Source organism: Bombus affinis, chromosome 13, assembly GCF_024516045.1.
Source record: "Bombus affinis isolate iyBomAffi1 chromosome 13, iyBomAffi1.2, whole genome shotgun sequence".
Classification (NCBI taxonomy): domain Eukaryota; kingdom Metazoa; phylum Arthropoda; class Insecta; order Hymenoptera; family Apidae; genus Bombus; species Bombus affinis.
In genome coordinates, this window is record NC_066356.1 from 7,993,734 (window position 1) to 8,014,475 (window position 20,742).

At 33.6% G+C, this 20,742-nt stretch overlaps 3 protein-coding genes across 6 annotated transcripts; 2 read left to right on the top strand and 1 right to left on the bottom strand.

The window, feature by feature from the left end:
- The first annotated feature begins 6 nt into the window (after positions 1-6).
- LOC126922950 (proteasome subunit beta type-3) lies at positions 7-1,245 on the top strand. Its single transcript, XM_050735922.1, has 3 exons — positions 7-147; positions 435-1,000; positions 1,083-1,245. Exons 1-3 carry the CDS (start codon positions 145-147, stop codon positions 1,129-1,131), a joined length of 618 nt encoding a protein of 205 aa, XP_050591879.1. The 5' UTR covers positions 7-144; the 3' UTR covers positions 1,132-1,245.
- Positions 1,246-1,305: 60 nt separating this feature from the next.
- Positions 1,306-2,342, top strand: LOC126922944 (uncharacterized). The gene is made up of 2 exons (XM_050735914.1): positions 1,306-1,500; positions 1,586-2,342. Exons 1-2 carry the CDS (start codon positions 1,446-1,448, stop codon positions 2,230-2,232), a joined length of 702 nt encoding a protein of 233 aa, XP_050591871.1. The 5' UTR covers positions 1,306-1,445; the 3' UTR covers positions 2,233-2,342.
- Positions 2,343-2,427: 85 nt separating this feature from the next.
- On the bottom strand, positions 2,428-19,964 carry LOC126922912 (facilitated trehalose transporter Tret1-like). Of its 4 annotated transcripts, XM_050735856.1 has the most exons (6): positions 19,729-19,964; positions 18,845-18,925; positions 12,223-12,353; positions 11,384-11,700; positions 4,482-4,795; positions 2,428-4,406 (listed from the first exon to the last, which is right to left on the bottom strand). In XM_050735856.1, the coding sequence occupies exons 4-6, from the start codon at positions 11,437-11,439 to the stop codon at positions 3,115-3,117; spliced, it is 1,662 nt and encodes a 553-aa protein (XP_050591813.1). In that variant the 5' UTR covers positions 11,440-11,700; positions 12,223-12,353; positions 18,845-18,925; positions 19,729-19,964; the 3' UTR covers positions 2,428-3,114. The 4 variants fall into 4 exon arrangements, with proteins under 4 accessions (XP_050591813.1, XP_050591814.1, XP_050591816.1 ...); XM_050735857.1 differs by lacking the exon at positions 12,223-12,353; XM_050735859.1 differs by lacking the exons at positions 11,384-11,700; positions 12,223-12,353 and having other exon boundaries at positions 19,729-19,962.
- Between the last annotated feature and the right edge of the window lie 778 nt (positions 19,965-20,742).

Here is a 20,742-nt window from a genome sequence, read left to right on the forward strand (position 1 = left end):
ATAACTTACAACGAAAAAGAAAATCGAAGTTCTATGCATTATATGTTTCGTGACATAAGTTGCGCTTCGAATATAGACCTTCAGGGTAGATTTTGAAGTAATATCGCATTTAATTGTTGGTGAATTCTTCAGAACCTTCTAAAAATGGTAATTTTTCGTATATTAAATTCTTGGTACATCTCTTCGATTTTTTAAAATGTTGGTTACTGTCATACTCTAATATTTTAAAATAATATAAAGTAAAAAAGAGGTTATGTTGCTGTCAAATACGTTAATGACATTGCACGTTTTATAGACTATGTTAAAGCGATATAACTATGTTATAAATGAAATTTTATTTTATTAGTTAGTTAAAAATTTGAATTAATTGAAATGAATTATAAAATAAGATAAATTTAACTATCACAATTTTATTTGTTTGTGATTCTTTTCAGAGTATTTTAGCCTATAATGGTGGAGCTATCATAGCAATGAAAGGCAAGAATTGTGTAGCAATAGCTGCTGATCGCAGATTTGGTATTCAAGCACAGACCATAACATGTGATTTTCAAAAGATCTTTGAAATGGGATCTCACTTATATCTTAGCCTTCCTGGTCTTGCCACTGATACTCAAACTGTAATGGAAAAGTTAAGATTTAGATTAAATCTCTATGAGTTGAAGGAGAATAGAAAGATACATCCTAAAACATTTGCATCAATGGTATCAAATTTATTATACGAGAGAAGATTTGGACCTTATTTTGTAGAGCCCGTCATTGCTGGATTAAGTCCTGTTACTTATGAACCATTTATTTGTAATGTGGATTTGATAGGATGTATAAGTCCATCAAATGATTTTGTGGTTGGCGGAACATGTAGTGAGCAGCTATATGGAATGTGTGAATCACTTTTTGAGCCAGATATGGAACCAGATGATCTTTTTGAAACAATCAGTCAAGCATTGGTAAATGCATGTGACAGAGATGCAATATCTGGTTGGGGTGCTATTGTTTACATAATGTAGGTTATTTTAATCTCTATGTTTTTCTTCCTTTCTTTTTTATTTTAAGATACTAAGATATTAATTAATTTTTAATTACAGAGAAAAAGATAAAGTTACAACCAGGACTATTAAGACACGAATGGATTAAAATACTTTTGAATACATGTTTGTATTGTATACCAATATAAAATCTTTTATTAAGAAGTACATATATTGTTTAAATAAATTAATCATTTTCAATAAACAAAATGTAAAATCTGAATTTTGTTATTTCTTATTTTATGCATTTATAATTACTTGTTTTATCCACATAGGTAATAGCTTCTATACGTGTACGCCACCATATTTTTTTTTAAATAAATGAGGTTATGTTCTGGATCGGTCAGTACCTCAGCTTGATACATACAATATTAATATTTTAATTTTGCTTCTGTTTATAAAAATATGTAAAAAAGAATTACAATGGCTGTTAGCAGATTATGTGCAGCATTTCGACAAATAACAACAAAGGGAAAAAGTATGTAAAGTACATGATTTTCATATAAAATTTTATATTGCAGAGAAAATAACCTAATACAAAACATAACTATGGATTATTTTAGGTAATATTATCGCGAGATATTACTCTTCCCATGTGTTAAAAGGATGCAATAATACCTTGCATTTTTCTAATTTTTATAAAAATGCATTAACTCCTTCAAACGTGCATATTAGATTTATACCAAAAACACTTGATATAGATTTTAGAAATCCAGACAGTACTACTAAAAAAAGTATATATGAAATACCATTATCAAGATATATACCATCAATGGAAGAACCTTTAATAAAACAGCCTATTAAGCAGGATTTACCATTAACAAATACATCTTTTGAACTGCCTACAACAGAAAATATTTTAGAAAAATTAGCTGTACGTTTAATAGTAATTAGAAGAAAAAAGATGAAGAAACACAAAAGAAGGAAACTACGTAAAAGAATGAAGTTTGTGTGGGCGAAGATAAGAGCAAATCGTAATGTAACAAAGGAAAAAGTATTTCAAGCAGAATTAATTGCAAAAATTAAAGAAGCCCACATGTTCAATCCTAAAAAATATGTTGAAGAAAGACTTGCAATTTTGGATAAAGAAATATTACCAAAAACATTTAGAGGTGAAATATTGCCTGAAGACATGATTAGGAAATTCATAAAAGAAAAAACAGAAGAACGAATGAGGAAACGTAATAGACCACGTTTAACACTTGATTAAATATATATATTAGACCCATAATTGTTTATCACTATAGAAATAAATAATATACTTTGGTTCTCTACACTATGTAGATATGCAAAATAAATTTTTAATGTTTAAACATTGAAGAGTGTATTATTTTTTTGAGGAGACAACAGCGTTTGTAATATTAGGATCATAGAGGTAAAATATGACTCCAAACTACACAATAAATATATTAAAAATGTTTAATTTAACTTATAGAATAGTTTGCATTGTTGGAACTTGGGTACATTGTCACACCATGTTTGTTTACAAATGTTTCTTACATAGCTTGTTAACTGTATGTTATCTTCTTGTCACATATATACAAATATTATAATACTATAACAATAAATAGCACCTTTCGTATTTTGTGCGCATATTAAAACATCTGTAAAGCATGTACATATTTTGTCTCCTTTCTTCCCTCTGTTTTTTGACGAGTAGATTTGATCCTGTCAATAACTCTTACAAAAATATATCTTATTACTACTATTTCATTAAAAAAATTATGTAGTATTTAAGTTACCTGAATATTTTATCAATAAATAGATATCGTCGCAAATTAAAATTATCTTACTTAAAAATGAAAAATAAAATATTAGGATATCGATAATTGAAGTCTTAATATGATTTAATAGATCTTCGTTGATTTTTGAAGTCTTTTGATCACGTTACCAGTTCCGATGTCTTGTTACAAGACGAATATATATATAATACCATTTTTCTGTTGTTTAAATTAAAACTACTCTTTGATAATAATATAAGAATTAATTTTGATTAGTAATAATAAAACATAGCCATGTAACTTTTGTGTTTGTTCAATGGAAGACAGATTCGTTAATTTATGTCTATTAAAATGTTGACTGTGCGAGTAATTCAAGGCAATATCTGACCCTTTTTCGCTTCTAACATCTTTGGCTTATGTCTACCTATACTTCCGGTTCTTAAATCGTCGTTCCTTCCGGAAAAATAATCTTCTATTTCTTGAAGCGTTTTACCTTTAGTTTCGGGAAGACACAGATAAAAGTATATCGTGCCGAATAAAGATATGCAACCGTAAAGAATGAAAGTACCGTGCCGAGTAATTGAGCTAGCCAAAAACGGATACGTTTTAACTACTGTGAAGATAAAAGAGTGGGCTGCCATTGTAGTCAAACCTCCGATAATACCGCGTACTTGTGTTGGATACACTTCGCCTATCATTACCCAAGGAATAACAAGGAAACCAAGAGTGCAAGTTATAGTGTATGAAAATATACATAAAACAGGAAACCAAGTAGCAATAAGTTGAAAATTATTCGTAATCCAGTAGTTTCTTAACCACATATATCCACCTAATCCTATCATGGAAAGTCCACAACCAACGGAAGAAACCATCGTGAGAGGTCTTCGTCCACATTTTTTACATAAGATACAAGCAACAATGGTTGATGCTAATCTAACCATCCCGAGAATTACCGCAGCTAAGTACTTGTTTAACGTTGCTCCCGAATCTTGGAAGATTTCAACGGCATAAAAAGTTATAACGTTTGTACCTGACCATTGGTATATTAAAAAGTATAAAAATAGCAGAGTAAATGGTTTAACAGCATTAGGTTTTAACAGAGCGTTGACTATCTCACGAAATCCTGTTAGTCGCTTGATATTGTTCTTATTTGAAAAATTGATAAGTGTTTCCATTTCTTGATTAATATTACATGTACTACCACGAAACTGTCGTAATGCTTCGCGTGCTTTGTCAGGTCTACTACGAGACATAAGATACGACGGTGTCTCAGGAAATAGAAACATCAATAGTAAAGCGGCAAGAGGTAAAATTCCACTAACGGCTGCACAGATGTTCCACGTAAGTACGCTTCCTAATAAATACTCGATTAGAACACCGGTGCTGACCCCGATACTTGCAAAAGCGGTCAACATTCCTCGTAGATGGGGTTGAGTCACTTCTCCCGTGTAGACGCGAGCTGGAGCACCGACCATGCCCGATCCAAGTCCTACGAAGAATCTTCCAGCGTATATCATATGGATGTCAGTTGCAAATGCAATTAATATCCATCCAAGTAGTGCAGGAATCTCTGTGATAATGAGTGATAGTTTCCTTCCAAGTACATCCATCATGTATCCAGACATCAAACATCCGATGGGAGTTCCAATAGAAGACATACTAGCTGTAGGGAAAGCATAGTTTGTTATAACCATGATCATACGATTTTACGATTCTTAATTAAATGGTATTAATTTACCGATCCATGATTCCTCGGATGAACCTTCGACGATGGGAATGGTGCTGTTTGGTTCTTGAAGTTGTGGAAGAGCGATGGCAGAGAAACCAAAGGTCATACCAGTGTTGATAGTCCCAAGTTGTGCTACTACTGCTGCCAGAACTTGCCTGACAACGCTCCCATTAACAGTACCACCATTTTCTGGATCACTGCTTGCACTGTTTGTCGCTAGCATAGGTTGTACATCTTCCAAACGATTGGATGACTGAATTTTTGGAAGTATCTTTGACTCCACCAAGGATGACTTCTCTGAGTTTTGGATGTCACCATTTTTTCTGCAATAAATAATTCATTTTCTATTAATATCTGCCTCGTTAAATATTTACGTGAAATGAGATCACCTACACGATATAAATTTATATAATAAAATAGACAAATAGTTTTAATTTATTTGGATTTGGAAACACTTGGATCGATCTAAAATAAAACACGCAATGATAGATATACTTTTCTGTATGTAACACAACGTATCCAGTTTAGTGTTATTTATCCATGGGCTGAGAGATAGTTTTACCCGATACAGATAAAGCGTGCGTCACATGTGAAACTGCATATCGGTATTTACTCGAGAATCACCTTTTCGAAGAAAATAAAAGATGCATATATACACTCATCCATTGAAAATTAATCTTTTCTGCATTAATGAACTCTTGTTATCGCGTATAAGATACATACATAGTAGTAACACTCGAGATAACTCGAAAATTTGGCACTGTTTTTACGTTACCAAAATAAAGTACGACCTAAATCTCGCTAGCAGCTAGAAATCGATTTATGAATTATTTCTACGAACACCATCGTGTACTTTGTAATTTAACAAAGAGCAAATCTCGTATACAATTATAATAGCCTTGACAAAGTTCGAAGTGACTAAATAGCTGACGTGAATATTTAATGGCGAAAATTTTCTGTGGCCTGTGAATGAACTTAAAGGAGTAGGTCGATGTAATTAAGACCATCAAATCGGCAGAATCACGGAATTAACAAAGAGAACTTTGTGATATGTTGCTACGAATAGCACGCGCTGGTATAGTGGTATCTCTTCTTTGTTTGACAATTTCTAGAACATTAGCGAAGATGACGACGGTAAGACTGTTGTTTAGAGCAGATTACGAACCAACGTTAACACGAGTTATCGATAAGCGTGTTTTTAAATCGGTTCAACTTCGAAAATACTCGTAGGAGCAGAACGGATACGAAGTTGAAAATTTCATAAACTTAGACACTTTTTTCTGACCACAGCTGCTAGCAATTATATTAGTGCTATCGCGGATAAGAGTATGCATAGGCATATGCTTGTATATTCTGTTATAGTGTACGCACATATATGTTCGGTTATCTTTACGCAAGATAGTGTAACAATAAATTAGCCGATCGTATTACAAATCGGCAGTTTTGAATTGGAAAAATATTTTGGTCAAATATGTGGGTACTTCATTATGCGCAGAATTAATAGAAAGGAGAAGTATTGTTTATAGAAAATTATAATAAACAGGCTGAGAATTTTTATGCAAATTTATATCTTTATGAATATAATTTAATAAACCAAACCTATTATATTTTCGATATTTTACATATTTTTCCACATTATGCATATTTTCTGTACTTCTGATAAAAATCTGCAGTCTAATGATACACAAGTATTGAACATTAATCCAACGCGATTTTCCATTTGACAAAGTAACGTTGCGCGAAAAAATGATTGCGTAATTATTTTGCTACTTAATCCTTACTTTCCATATTTTTACATTATATCTTCTTTCGCAGTTTTGTAATGCAAATTATTTTAAAGATCCTGTACATTTGTACGTCCGTTGAAAACAAGCGGAGAACATACTTAACGTGACGCGAGCAACGCGAATGGTGCAACGATAAGCGCACGGTAATGATAAATATCACTGGTGAGATTGCTTTCACATGCAGATTTGTTATTAATAAAACACAGCTGGATGCAATGTTTGCAATGTACTCGTGTATAATCGCGGCTTCGTTTCTACATGCTTGTATAATACAGATCTGATCTTTGTTTATTCGGGCGCGGAAACGCTGACAGATATCAAAAGTGTATAAAACGATACAACCAATATAAAATAGTTTTTCACGATTAGATATCCTTCACTTGTATTGTATATATTCCGATACTCTTCGAATCAGAAAATAGTCGTATATGTAGAATGTTTATCGAAAGAAACACAGCCAAAAAGAGCGTTTGAATTCATCGACGATCTTTAAACCCGGCCTTCATTTTTATTTGCCGGCCTACATATTTTTTCGAGGAAAAAGAGAACAATAAAATGCACGTGTTTGTTCGTGGAAGCTTTCGAAGGCAAACATTAAATTTACACATCAAATTTAAAGCGTTCTTCTCCGCCTTGTCCTCGCTGTCTATCGCGTACACTCAGCCGGGAGAGACTCACAAATTTTGGCACACTCGGACGGAATTATTTCTGTCCACGCGTTACATGAAAGGGTTCAAGTGTAGAGTGTGTACTCTGAACACAATCATGTTCTGGTCGGTGTATATTAATAGATCACTTACATCATGTGTTCGACAACGGAAAACAATAGGGACCAACGCCGCGGAAAATTGAACGGCGGAAATTCAATTTGTTACGGGAAGAAGTGAATTAATCGAACACCTAGTACACCCGATTACGATTAGTCAACGTTTAGTGATGCAAACGAGATTGTATTGCCTACTACTACTATTACTACCACGCGATCACACAGACGACATTGTTAAATATCGATAATTGCGATGATGATGGATTATCGAAAATGCAAGAAGAATATATTAATACTGATATATCAAAACCGAGATTTGACAATCGAGGTCTATCGATCAACCTGTCGAACATTGTCGTTAAATACCTTCTTAAACCTCTCTATTGAACATGGTCGTATTGTTGCAAACAAAATTCCAGAAAATACTCGGGAGTACCATGAGTTCTATTCTATATCGAAGTATACAGGAATTAACGTTTATGACTTACGAAACTAGATGAGTCGAATGGATTAGAAACGTTGCGTTGTTCGCTACAACCAAGGTGTAAAATTTTAACGAAGCACCGAAGAAGTCAAATTGTGCGGCAAATGTATGTATAAGGAATGTAAAGCTTCATTCATAAAAATTCTAGGCTTTCTCCAAAATAAATCAACCTTTATCTCTAGAATTACTATGAGAAATTACAAATTGATGGTTTTAATATCAATTATGAACTCTAGTTCACTCGGATTATCCGTAGAAAATATTTCACAGAGAAATAAGTATCGTTTGAAAATAATTGTAATATATCCACGATGCGCGCGAAACATCGAACTTTAATCGTTATATGGTCATCAATACCACTACTTAATGGTGCATATTGATAGGGTAATTACGTCAAGTCGCGGTAAATAGCCTCAATCGTTATTTGTTCGTGGCGTGTCGAATAGGAAGATCCTTCACCTAGAAAATTATCGACTGTAATTAATTATTGTTATCACAACCGAAAATGGAAGTTCACGTCACGTACTCGGGAGCTTAATTTGCGTAAGAACACTGTGCAGTGAAGGAATGACTTTCATCGCTCGTCGATAATCGATGACTGATGGAGACGGATTAAAAAAGTAGAAGAATTACGAAGAAAATAAAGTGTGGTTCAATTTCCTCACATGTTCGTTATTGCTTATCTTTTACGACGAGTCGTTGATTTAACTAATTTTCTAGAATATCCGACAAGAGCGGCGGTTGAACATATTTGATAAATTATACTTATAAATAATATTTTGTTGAGATTAGAAAAGTATCTGTAAAAATTACAGCGAATCGCACGAGAGAAAGAAAAACGTGCGTCACGTTACAATCAGTCAATTACGATAAACAGTGAGAAAGCCAGGCTAACTTCCAACTGTGAGATTCTGATGAAAATTATACTAAATCATTGAAGAGAAGGTCGAAATATACGCGTTACGATAAACAGTGCCAAGCTCAAAGGAATTTACAACTAGAATAGCTTAGTCAACATGTTTACGTGCTATGGGAAATTTCAATGTGCGAAAGGTTATAGAATGCATCTAATACGCAAAAATATCCAAAGTATTATCGTATTTAAGAGATTAAATAAAATATTTAACGTTTGTCCTTTTAACTCTGTTCACGAGAGAGAGGATTTGATTAAATCTTCGTAGTCTAGTAATTATAACTGAAAAAATTAAATGAAAAATTCGGCTCTCTTGAAAGCAAATTATAATTACCTAAAGTAGATTTAGTGATACACATAATTACGATTGTCCGAGGCCAAACGATCAACACAAATTTTGCGTTATGTGTGATCGTAAGACCAGGACATTGTGCAAGTAAAAGATGTCAGCAAACGCGTACATGTACTTATATATTATGTATACACTTACTCTGCCATGGTGTTCGTCATATTGATCTTCAGTTGTCGTTTACCCCAAACAGAACGATTTTAAAGTAAAATAAAATATGTACAAGTTATATATCACAGTCTATTAATCACAATGATATGCTCGTTAGGGGAGGAAATTCGCGCATTGTTTTTCCTTCTTTCTTTTCTATCTTCCTCCTTTTGTTTTCTTCCCGTCTTTGTTTCCTCTTTTGTTTCTCTGTCTAAACTAGTTAGATTTCGTCACCTCTAACGAAGTATCACGAAATCACGTAGCGTTTTCCGGAACAGTTTTCCTTCTCTCAAGAAATTCTTGATACGCCAATTATTCGCCCTATCTCGTAGAATCCCACTTGTATCTTTTTCCATGGACAATACATGTACATTGACGGTCGTGATTGTTTCTGCTTTTCTTCTCTTTTTGACGTTGATTTCTTCTTGCGATAGGAAATTTTGTTAGTGAAAATCGTAATCAAGCAAAAAAGAAGAAAGGAAAGAGGAAATCACAACGAGTAGAAATAGGAAAACACTCGTGTAGAAACTGCAGCAACGAAAAAGAAATTACTTTTACTCATCCCTTCTTGGATGACGCGCGCAAAGCGAATGTACTCGCGACAACTGCCGGCAAAGCTTTATATAAGCAAAAGCGGCCGACCTTTTGGTTGGTCGAGTTGCCGCTGACCTGCGCAGTAGAAAGACGCGCGAATTTTGTCCGCGCGCACATGCGTCCTTCGAGCTGCCGCGTGCTCGTGAAAATTTCTTGAAAAAATGAAACTCGATCCAATTTATCACATCAATGAAGAAAATTCGCTAAAAAAAGAAAAAAAAATACTTTTATTGATATACCAATCAAAAGCTATTAAACGGAATTAAGGAGTGTACTACAAATTTTGAGGCAAGATATTCTGAAAAATTGTAAAAAATATTGCAAGAGTTATAAATAGTATGTTAAAAATTCTAGAAAGATATACTTGGTAAAAAATTGCTAAAAATCACTTGAACGAATGCTAATTCTACCACTGTTATTCTGATTGTATTTTCAGGTATTACTTGCTAATAATAATATGGAAATTGGATATGGAATTTCAATTTACCACAAACAACATGTTCATATTGACTGAGCGTAAAAATAAAATATTACTAAGCGGTCTGTCAGATGAGAAAAAAAGGACATGTTAAATTCTGATTTCTTTCCGAATTGAAAGTATACTCTGTAAAGCGCAATCTACATTCGTATCGATAAGAACAATCGCGAGGATTTGATCATTTGTTTATCTGAGAAAAATAGGACCGTATCGCTCGTCGCTTCTAGAACTCGTGACTGAATTTGTCACGATCGTTGTTTGTGAATTACGATATTGATGTCTCCTCCGCATGGAGCTAAATGTGCAAAATGAGATAACGGATAAGCAGAAATTCTTTTTTGGCACGTTTTCGTAAAGTTGCTCTCATCAAGAGATAAAATCTTTTCATAAAATCCCGAGGAACAATATTTAGATATCAAACAACATTAAAAACTAACTTGTTATTTTATCGCAAACATGATGGTCTAGAGAAATATATTCTTACTCGTCTGCATCATGTCTGCACGTCGTGTCGTAAGAACAGAAAATTTTCGTAATGATATTGTATTCACTTTTCTTGTATTTTAAGTTTACTTCTAATTTTATATCGTCCATATTTTGGTTTATTTTCGTACAATGACGAATCGTATATACATTAAAACATACTATAAAACATGGTTACACGTAGAGATAAGCTAACCGAATAGTTCATCTTATACAAATACTGTAATCACAGAGCATGACGTTTTTACCAATAGACAAACAATCAGGCTTTTATATAATTCTTTATCGAAGATAGCTTTATATATACTCTACATTCTAACTATGCATTTATAATCTGAAGCTCAGCGCGTGTCTTCATTCATATCTTTCAAACAAGTCCTGTAAGCCACGATTTTATTGAAGATAATTCAAGATACCAAAAGCCTGATAACGAAACTGCATCGATTTCCTCTTGACACAAAAATGATATCTATCTTCTCAATTTTTAATCCATGAAACTACTACATAAATCATCAATAAAAATTCTCATAACACTCGAGATAATTAAGCCGTGAAAGGTTAATCACACAAGAAGTTACAATAAGCACGATTAATTTAAACCTTCTCCCTTCTAATTAAAATGAGTATTTCAGAGAACGAAAACATTCGTGATCGTGACGAATTTTACGTGAGAACATACCCACCGGTCTTTAAATGTTCCCAGTAGGCTGTTTTCAAGCTAGAACCATAATTAGACAATTACCGACCATATTACCGATCGATTCACCTAGTGGACACGGAGAATAGCCGAACGAACCGGTTAAATCATCGATTGAAAAGAGCACACGGTCAACCTCGAATTTATCTGATCTTTTTACCTTTCAAAAATGCATCGATGAAAGAATGTTCTCATAGAGTAAGTACTTACTCGCTGAAAGACATACACTCGTCTGTAAATGTCTCGTAATTCCGGTTCCTGGACATGTTGATGAAGGACTGAACACGTTTGTCGGTTGTTGCGGTCGATTAAATTATTCTCGGTGGGTTATCGAGCCTGCTGTCACGAGTTTTCTCATATCAAGCTGCAGTCATGTGCCTCTTACGTCTTTTCTGTCTTGTTTTATTTAATTTCGCTTATTTTCATGCCGGGAGTAACATCTTCGTTTAACTAGGCACGTTAGACAGCGCGAGAAAATGATCCATCTATCTACGCCTTTCGTTGATCTTCGGCGATCCTATGAAATCCTAGATAATTCACGTCGAAATAATATTCCATTAGAATTAAAAATCATTTTTTAAATAAAGTTTTCTATACAAAAATGTATCATTCTACACGCTATGAATTTTCTAAGCATTCAACAACTTTTCCATTGTGACAAGTTGGTACTGTTATTGGATCATAAATGCGCTGTTATCGGCGATGTCGATAACGTACTATTGTCGGAAGCAGATTACATATTTTTTACGTAAATTTAATCGAAATTCTTGCCATGGAATCGTAGCAATATTTTTGCTTTCTCTCGCGTTTCATTGAATTAATTTTCTTATTCTCCGGCAAGAGGTCACTTGCAATCTTGAAAACGACCGTCCTTTTTATGTAAGAAGATTTGCAAATAACTAATTTTTAGTAAAGTTGAAAGAAGAATCACTATTCATCGAAATCGAAATCATTATCGATTTTCTGTCGTAAACACTTGAAATTTATTTCAAGAATGAAACAAACCGCAAGACACGACAAAATTTGGAGGAATTCGGAAATTAATTTACCTGCGATAATGTTTGATGGATTTTCACACTGATCTTGTACTTATTTGTTTACCAAGAGGAAAAAACGTGCCATAGGATGAATTCTTGAACGGACGGCAGCGATGCTTCTTATTTGACTCTCGTTACGACACCTTTTGCATCGAATGAAAATAATATGAGATCATATGGAATTAATATTCAGACACCGCGTTCAGATTAAAGCATGTTGCACAATCCTTCGTGTTCTGCAACGATGCACGACGTCTATGTCCTTCTAAGTTACTTGCATAATTCTAAAAGAAACAAATGATCGGAGAAAATACATCAACCGTATCGATGCGTGGTCGCTGCCTCTTCACCAAGCAAACAAAGATTTTCTCGAAGAAAAAGATATTTCCCTTAGTGAAATTTTTCATAAAGAAAATAGAAACTTCGTCGTTAAACTTCATCGTATAAAGCAGGAAATTCTGCTTTTGGATTTTCTCCTTTTTTTTAAAATTAAAATACTGAAAAATAGAGATGAGCAATACCTATGGATTTATCTATATCAATCGTTTCGATTATTATAATTATTCAATTAAAAATGCAGGTACCTTGACATCACATACTAAAAAATTACATTTGCAAATCATTCCAGACACATACCTCAAAATAATATTACTTCTTTAAGTCTTGTACTTGCGATTTTCTATTTACATTCTGGCAAATACATACGTATATCTCACCAAAGATGTGATATTTACACAGAACGCTTAAAGAATGAATAATTAAAACATAAAGATATGTACGTACATATTCAACCAACTCTGCAACATTCTGTTTTTGCACATGCAGATATTTATTTGCATGAAATTATATCTAGAAAAAACGAGAAATATATGCAAATAACTCAGACATCACTGAAGAGAAGGACTAAAAGTGTAGAGGTCCTGACTTCAAGAGACAAATTATTAGAGACACTAGTTGGACAGATTCCCAACAGCTGGAGAAACAATCAAACATTGATGAAATCGACGCAATTGATCGATTGTTTTTTAATTTACGATTCAGCCAAGCTTATAAATTATGTAATATCGCATCGAAAATGAGATCGAGTCCGAATTGGTCTTCGATCGATCGACCTGAATTCATTTTCACATACGTGTATCGCGGAATTCACTGATGGAGTTTACTCGAGCAACGTGACTTTGAACTTTTTATTAACTCGTTTTCATTACTGTCACGTTAAGTTTCACTGGTTACTTTCAATTGACATAAGAATGATGATCAAGCAAACAGGAAATGTTCAAAGATTTTATTAGTTTGCCAACCTAGCAGCGTGTATAATATTAGTTATGCGAGCTAGAAATATTAAATTTTAATATTAACGGTAAAATAAAAATCCCAATTTTATCCCAATAAACGATAAAAATTTTAGCTTATGAGTAATACAAAATTGTAAATATAGTTCTCAATATATTACCCTTTTTGTTTATTCTTCAAATTATTTATAAATTTCGAAATATTTCAATATATATCAATATCAATATCAAATTTTTTTCTTAAACCTTTACTTTTGATCTTTAAAGCGGAGCAATAGAAACAACACGGAAGGAAAATCTGTTTTCTTTGAGCAAGAATTAGATTAAGTAATAATAGGTAAATTGTTGTATTCCCAAGAAATAGGTCAACTATCTGTGGTACATCGAGATCGATAAATCAAGAGTTCATGTGTAGCACGCGTGCTAAGAGATCAATCGTCGGCTCTATTGGATCGATCACGATTACTGTTTAATTGAATAATCAAATCAGAGGATAATAACAAGTCGCCGGGCTGACTCGTATGCGCTATCTACTGATTCTCACGAATCGATTACCCGTCACGAGCATTACACGAGGATTTCTAGAACTTAATCACATGCTTAGGCTTTGGAAAATTACGGAAAACCTCTTACTGCATTACGAAGACTGATCGTCCGTTACATCAATCCTAATCAAATAAACAGTACATCATGTTACAGCAATGGAGTTATTACGAGAAAAATATGCATATTCTGACACAATCTTCTAGCAAATTGATGTTTAACCAATGTAACGGTAATATCTTTCGACTTTACCAAAGGATTTGTTCGAAATCACTGACAAAATAATCGTGTTATAAGAATACAGACTGGTTTCTGATATTAGCTATAAAAATTCTAACAGTCTTACTTCAGTTTTCCTCGTATTGCTCTCTAAGATTGAAAATCGATTACGTACCAGAGAATGATACTCTTCCGTTACTATCATCACGTGTACCGAGCAAGTACACATATATACATGTATATATGTAATTTCGTGTTGCAAGTGTAAGTAGTGGTTCTACGGTGGACATGGGCGGGAATCATTTCACTCTCTGGACAGTGTTGAACACGAGTCACGAGATTCGATAAGATTTGATAAGTTACTCTCGTGACCTGAGAATGAGTCATGCGCTTCACAACCTTCTGAAAATAATATAATTGATAGAGACAAATTCTATTATTTGTTCGTCGATTAAGTGACGTAAGTTTGTTAGATCTATCTTTAAATATTGACCAAACGGATTTGAGACAACTTGAAACATTGCTGAGAGTAGGAGACAGTTTCAAAATACGACTCGAGGATTAAATTAATCGTAATCATTATACATATAGAGAGATGAAATTTTGAAAGAAAAACAGGTTCGTTAGGAATTTAAAATCATGAAAATTGTGTATTTAGCATTGCCTTGCGTTATATTTCAAAGTCAAATGTAGCTTGTAAAGAGCTCTAGGACATAAATTAAATGATAGTTACGTCGATTAATGTTCGAATAGATATAACTGGAATTTTTTTATAAGTTTCCTTAAAGAAGAAGAAACTTAGTAGGAAAAGAATGGATATTTAAAATTTATAAATGATGATATTTTTATTGATTGTAGGATAGATCTAAAATCAATAAACAAGTGGAAGATAAAGCACGAGGAAATTCCACGTGGAAAAAAAGGATAAAAGCGAACAATAGCTGACAGGTAGCAAAATTCTAATATTAGAAAAATTCCTATTTATTTATTAGCATAGGTATTTTAAGTATACGACGTTATGAGTTATGCGAGTTTATAGAGGCGTTTATTATATGCGTTAGGCGCAGTTAACCGACAATTCTCGTAAATTCTCAACATTTAATTCCTTCAGACCCTCAATGGTTCAAGAACAAGACCTACAAAATCAAAGATACAAATCTATATTGTTATTACCTTCCATAATCTCTGAATGATTAAAGAAACAGCGACCGCTCGCATTAAAATAAAAGGGTTTATAAGTGGCTATGAGTAACGAAATGTCAAACGAAACGCAATAGAGTTAATAGCACGAGAAAAACAACAGAGAATTGAACGGCACACGAAGGAGCATTTAATTAATTGAAGGTTTAGTTCTATATCTTCTACGAACTTTGCCTTCAATTAGAATTTGTATTAACTAAATGCGCAATCGCTTCAGGCAATATAGTTTTTATATAAACTATTATGCTGACGGAGTTAATTAACGAGTTCAGGCCTGATAACTCTTGTTTATATTTTCACATTCATCACATACATAGACGGAAATTGTCCGAGGCTTTTAAGACCAATAGAAGCGACATCAATAGAAATGCTTGATCTTCGGCGAGTTCTCATGACAACCCGACGTGCTTTTGAAAAGTCACATAAAAAGTAGTCTGATACAAATATGGTTATCGAACACTGCGAGGAATATGGATATCGCGAGTGATGTCACTGTAGCGGATGTTCTTGCTTTCTTCGCTCCCGGACGTATTCACGATAACGCTAGAATGACCAACAACGTTATATTATAGATAGCTTATGTGTAGCTAAGAGTTAAATAAATACGTTTTCAGACAAGTAATGGTTATTTGAAATCTATCCGAGGAAATTTAATAACGAATTCTAGTAAATACTGATTTTAATAAGGATAAATTTCTATAGTAATAAATCTTTGCACTATAGAATTTCTGTGAACGTACTATTCGCAACGATAGAACGAATAGTGATAGATATTCTTTTTGTGGAAAAGATTTTCTCCTTCTTGACTCGTGAAAGTGATCTATTTCTATCGATAGAATTTTGCTGTATCAGTTTTCCTAGAAGCGAGTATTTTCCGCACAAATTATCTTTATTTCTTTTATTGAAAAGTTAATGCAAGTAATTTATGGAAAAATAGAGAAAGAGAAATTAGAGATTCTAGCTACGATCTTGATTTTTATTGCAAAGGGTTTGTTTAATTATCTTCTTAACATTAGGGAATTTAGATGCCTTCCACCTTTTGTATAGTTACTAATGTCCGAAACTGCTCTACACTAAAAACTACCTGGATTATCTGTAGTACTTGGCATTCTTGGCATGTAGTACTTCGCACTGCGATTTATCAGTAGTTAAATTCGTGACCATTAAGTCGGTCACTTTTCTTTAAAATCGTACCTACCGACTACCTGACTATTATAGACTGTAGGCTTCATATTACTGTAGACATATTACTGTAGAATTCATATTACTGTAAACACAAAGGATATAATCTAGCAAATGCGAGGATGGTACCCCGCTGGGGGTAGCCGTCAACATGTCAATATAACTGTTAAAAGATTCTGCCAAATGTCCAAATTGGACAAATTGTGAATATAAAGAAATAAATAGAAAAAAGAAAAAAAGAATATTACTGTAATAAAATTGGGGCCTGGAAAAGTGTCTATATTTTACTGGCAATAAGAATATTCCTCAACCGAGGGATTTCAATGACGAGAGGAATGCGAGAGGAATACGACAAATTTTAGTAACAAAGAGATAGAACTGCGCAAGAATGCTCGAAGAAAACAATGGAAAGATCAGCACAAAAACACCAAGAAGGGAAAGATTGTAACATAAATGTAACGAAGATATTAGAAAAGAAGGTTCAGTAATAAAAAGAGCAACATTAAAAATACTATAAAAAATCCAAGTAGAAGTAAAATTTCTATAAAATGGAAAGTTATTCAGATTTCAAGCAAACACGATTTTGAACTTCTTAGATCTAAGATTCTCAGATTATAGGAAACACGAGACAGCGCTATCGCTATTACTACTAAAATATTAGTATTGAACTAACTTGTAAATTACTATTTACTTAACGAAACACCTGATTATTGTAGCGTCTCTGAAAGGAGGATAAGATTGTTCTATCAGTTGTTGCCGATTCTCATGTTAATAATGTTTGCCAATGTCTAATTTTAGAAACAATAGAACATTATTAACATATATAAATAAATTATTATTTTGGAGTAGTTTAAACATATTTCTTCTGATTGTTTCAACCAGGAATATTCAACGCCATAAATAAAACAGCGTTATCGTCCATGTAACATCTTCTTCTTTTATTAGCTGTGTGAAATTAGGTTTTTCTCGATCATTACATCAGACAATATCGTTTCAAATGTGTCTTTAACGGTATTTATAACGGCGGTCGTTCTCGGGAACTTTTTAAACGAACAGGAGGCAATGAATCATGCAGAAAAGTCTTGTCACATGATCTGCTTCCATAGAATTGTTCATGCGTCATGGGTGTAGATTAGGATGTTGAACAACGCGTGAGAATTTCGCGATGCACTCTTTATAATTATTATTATGGCGATACAAATGGTAATGTTTTTCTCTTTTTACGTTATACGGAATTGGATACAAGAGACTGTGAAATATTTCTAATTTTCATAACTTGCAATTCAAATATTAACCCTGCACTTTGCACTAGGATTTATCCTTAGCATTTAAAATGATCGTATAAAATATGAAACATCATATCTAATCGTTGCATAAATGTTCTCGTTAAAAAGTGTTTCAGTAAAAACACAGTACAAAATATATCACGAACCGCTTATTTGTGCCATCAATTTCAAAAAGTGATAAATGCTATTATGAGTATGAAAAATATATATTTATATATTTGATAAATACTCCTACAAAAACAGCGGAATGGTAATAATAGCTTTTATCGGTGCAACGTGTCTCAATAAACACGCAGTGAGCTGAATATGTAACGATTTGCTCTTTATCGGAGGAGGTAAACATCAAGAACAAATTCATATAACGAATTACTTCAAAATGTAACTTAAAATAGACATGCATCGTGCTGGCGAAAAGTTAAGTAAGTTAAGTAATATTTATCGATTAACATCTGTTGTTTATTTTCTTCGATCTCTATTCATCCAGATTTGAACAAGGCAAATTAGTTTGGCACGTAATCGCGAATTCTCACGTTCATTCTTGTAACAACGTTATGTGATTTAAAAATGAAGTTAGCACTCATTATTTTCGTTGACAGATGGCAGACGACTGCTATTTCCTACGGAAAGTCTATCTTTTATTGAATGTCTCTTTTAGCGACTTTATGACATATGGCGCTCGAAACAATTGCAGATGGCATACCGAGCAAATAATATACTCGATTAAAATATCTTTGGAGCATGCAGTTTCGATGAAATTATTTTTAAGAATTTGTGATCTGCCCCAACAAAGTCTAGGGGTTGACGGTTTCAGAACATGGTTGATGAACATGTTTTAATTGGAGCGTCTTAACTCAAACCTTTTCTAATAAACCCATCCTTCGATCTTTTGCATTTAATTAGATATCATGTTACCTGGTTAAGGTAGTAATGCTCCTTTACAGTTTTTCGCATCTTCGATAATTCGGCGATCGCTCAGGATAGGCCGCTTATTTCCTGTAAAAGTGAAAAATGGATTATTACATTTGTTACGTACCTACTGCACGTGGAAGTGTTGATCGATAAAGTCAACAGCACTGGGAGTTAGATTACGTAATCAGTTAAATATATTACCGTGCATCTGTACGAGAAAATGTGGTTAAAATGTGTTTAAAAGAATTATAGTACGACGGTAGTGAGTATTACGTAAATCGTTTGACAACCAAGGAAATTGATGATTTCAAATAAAATATTCTCGGACCATACATCGTTCGAATCGTACAAGAATCATTTGTTCGTAACTAAACATAAAGTATCAATTTTACACGATATCATTTTTTGTTTTCAAATATACTGTATACGAGGTAGGTAAAGTAGCCAAATGAGCCGAATCGTTGACACGTAAAAATGTCGATATTCCATTATCATTATCTTAACCTTGACCTACACATTTACAGAGCGCATAAAATTAAAAGCTCGGCGATCGTCCTGTGTCTCAGTACACGCAAGCGACTACTTTTAATTAAAAAATGAAGTAACGAAACAGAGGGAAAGTATGATTCATTATGTTATGTTAAAGTTGTAGATGTTTGATCATAGATTACGGTATGAAAGATGAAAGAAGATATTCAAGATCACGGACAGTATGTATTTTCAGACGTACAAGATGCCTCGCGATAACTATGCAATGATCTTCTACAAGTAGACTCGATGAAAGTTCTAGACGATTGCATTGGCTTTCTACACAGTTGGTTTGTATGACGGTGTTAATACGATTTTATTGTCTTTGTTTGCGGGTACGGACCATTCACGTGACATACCTCTCGCGTCGAGCACGTGACAGGCACGTGGTACGAGCATGTGTGCATCGTTTCACGCAGAACTCCGCGTATCGTTGCTTCGACGCGAACTTGGGCGACCAGTAGGCTATGTGTCATGCAGAACGTTTGACCCACTGGTTAGTGTGCACGGTAGCACGTAGAAAACAAGCTTCAACGCGAGACGCGTGCGCCAATCAACTTCATGTATCTTCTGCGTACCAAATTTCCCTTGTACATATCTCGAATCCTGTAAATAAGATTCCGACACGTAAATATGAACCAGATGCATATACTCTATTCAGTTAAACAGATTCGATTAGTATTTCGTGTTATATATACATATTGGTAATGATAATTATGAAAAAGTAATAACATTGAAAAATAATTATTTATTATAGTTTTCATCTTCTCTGGTCTATCTCCACTGATTGACGTCATTGGTAGGATAAATTCTATCGGAGAAAGTGTAATTTTCATTCGCAATTCGTGGATGACTATTATGACTGTAAAATGGAAAATTCCGTTCAATGCGTATAATATGAATTCGATTTGTAGCGCGTTTAATAATGATATTTACTAGTGAAACATTTATCATGCTCTATAACGAATTGACAGTCTACACTCTCTTTTCGAACTTTCTAACGCAATACATATGTAAGTAACACTTTCTTAAGTTTACGCGAAAATAACGATGATTGAGAGAGATTATCACGATACGCTATCATCCGTGTTATTTCGTCCTCGTTACAGTTACCTTCGATCTCTTTTCCCCTCTTTCTTGTACTCTTAGGTGATTTTTATATCTCAAATTCCTTCTATGTTTTGTTCAATTAATGGCTACTGTGTACCTAACTGAAAACAAAATTCAAATATGATGGAAAGGAAAATACAGTTGAGTAAATGCAGAGCAAACGAGGGATCAAGCCTGTTTGAACCTTTTTTATCGCGTTGATCATACAACGATTAATTGCAGTCATCCGCTAATATATGAATTACAGTTAAACATTAGGTATA

Bases quoted from the DNA above. Each gene is read 5' to 3' on its own strand.
- LOC126922950 (XM_050735922.1), top strand. The intron at 1,001-1,082 runs GTAGGTTATTTT...TTTTAATTACAG, and splicing joins GGTGCTATTGTTTACATAAT to AGAAAAAGATAAAGTTACAA.
- LOC126922944 (XM_050735914.1), top strand. From the start codon at position 1,446: ATGGCTGTTAGCAGATTATGTGCAGCATTTCGACAAATAACAACAAAG. The intron at 1,501-1,585 runs GTATGTAAAGTA...GGATTATTTTAG, and splicing joins AATAACAACAAAGGGAAAAA to GTAATATTATCGCGAGATAT.
- LOC126922912 (XM_050735857.1), bottom strand. From the start codon at position 11,439: ATGTCCAGGAACCGGAATTACGAGACATTTACAGACGAGTGTATGTCT. The intron at 4,796-11,383 runs GTAAGTACTTAC...TATTTATTGCAG, and splicing joins GAGTGTATGTCTTTCAGCGA to AAAAAATGGTGACATCCAAA. The intron at 4,407-4,481 runs GTAAATTAATAC...CTTTCCCTACAG, and splicing joins ATCCGAGGAATCATGGATCG to CTAGTATGTCTTCTATTGGA.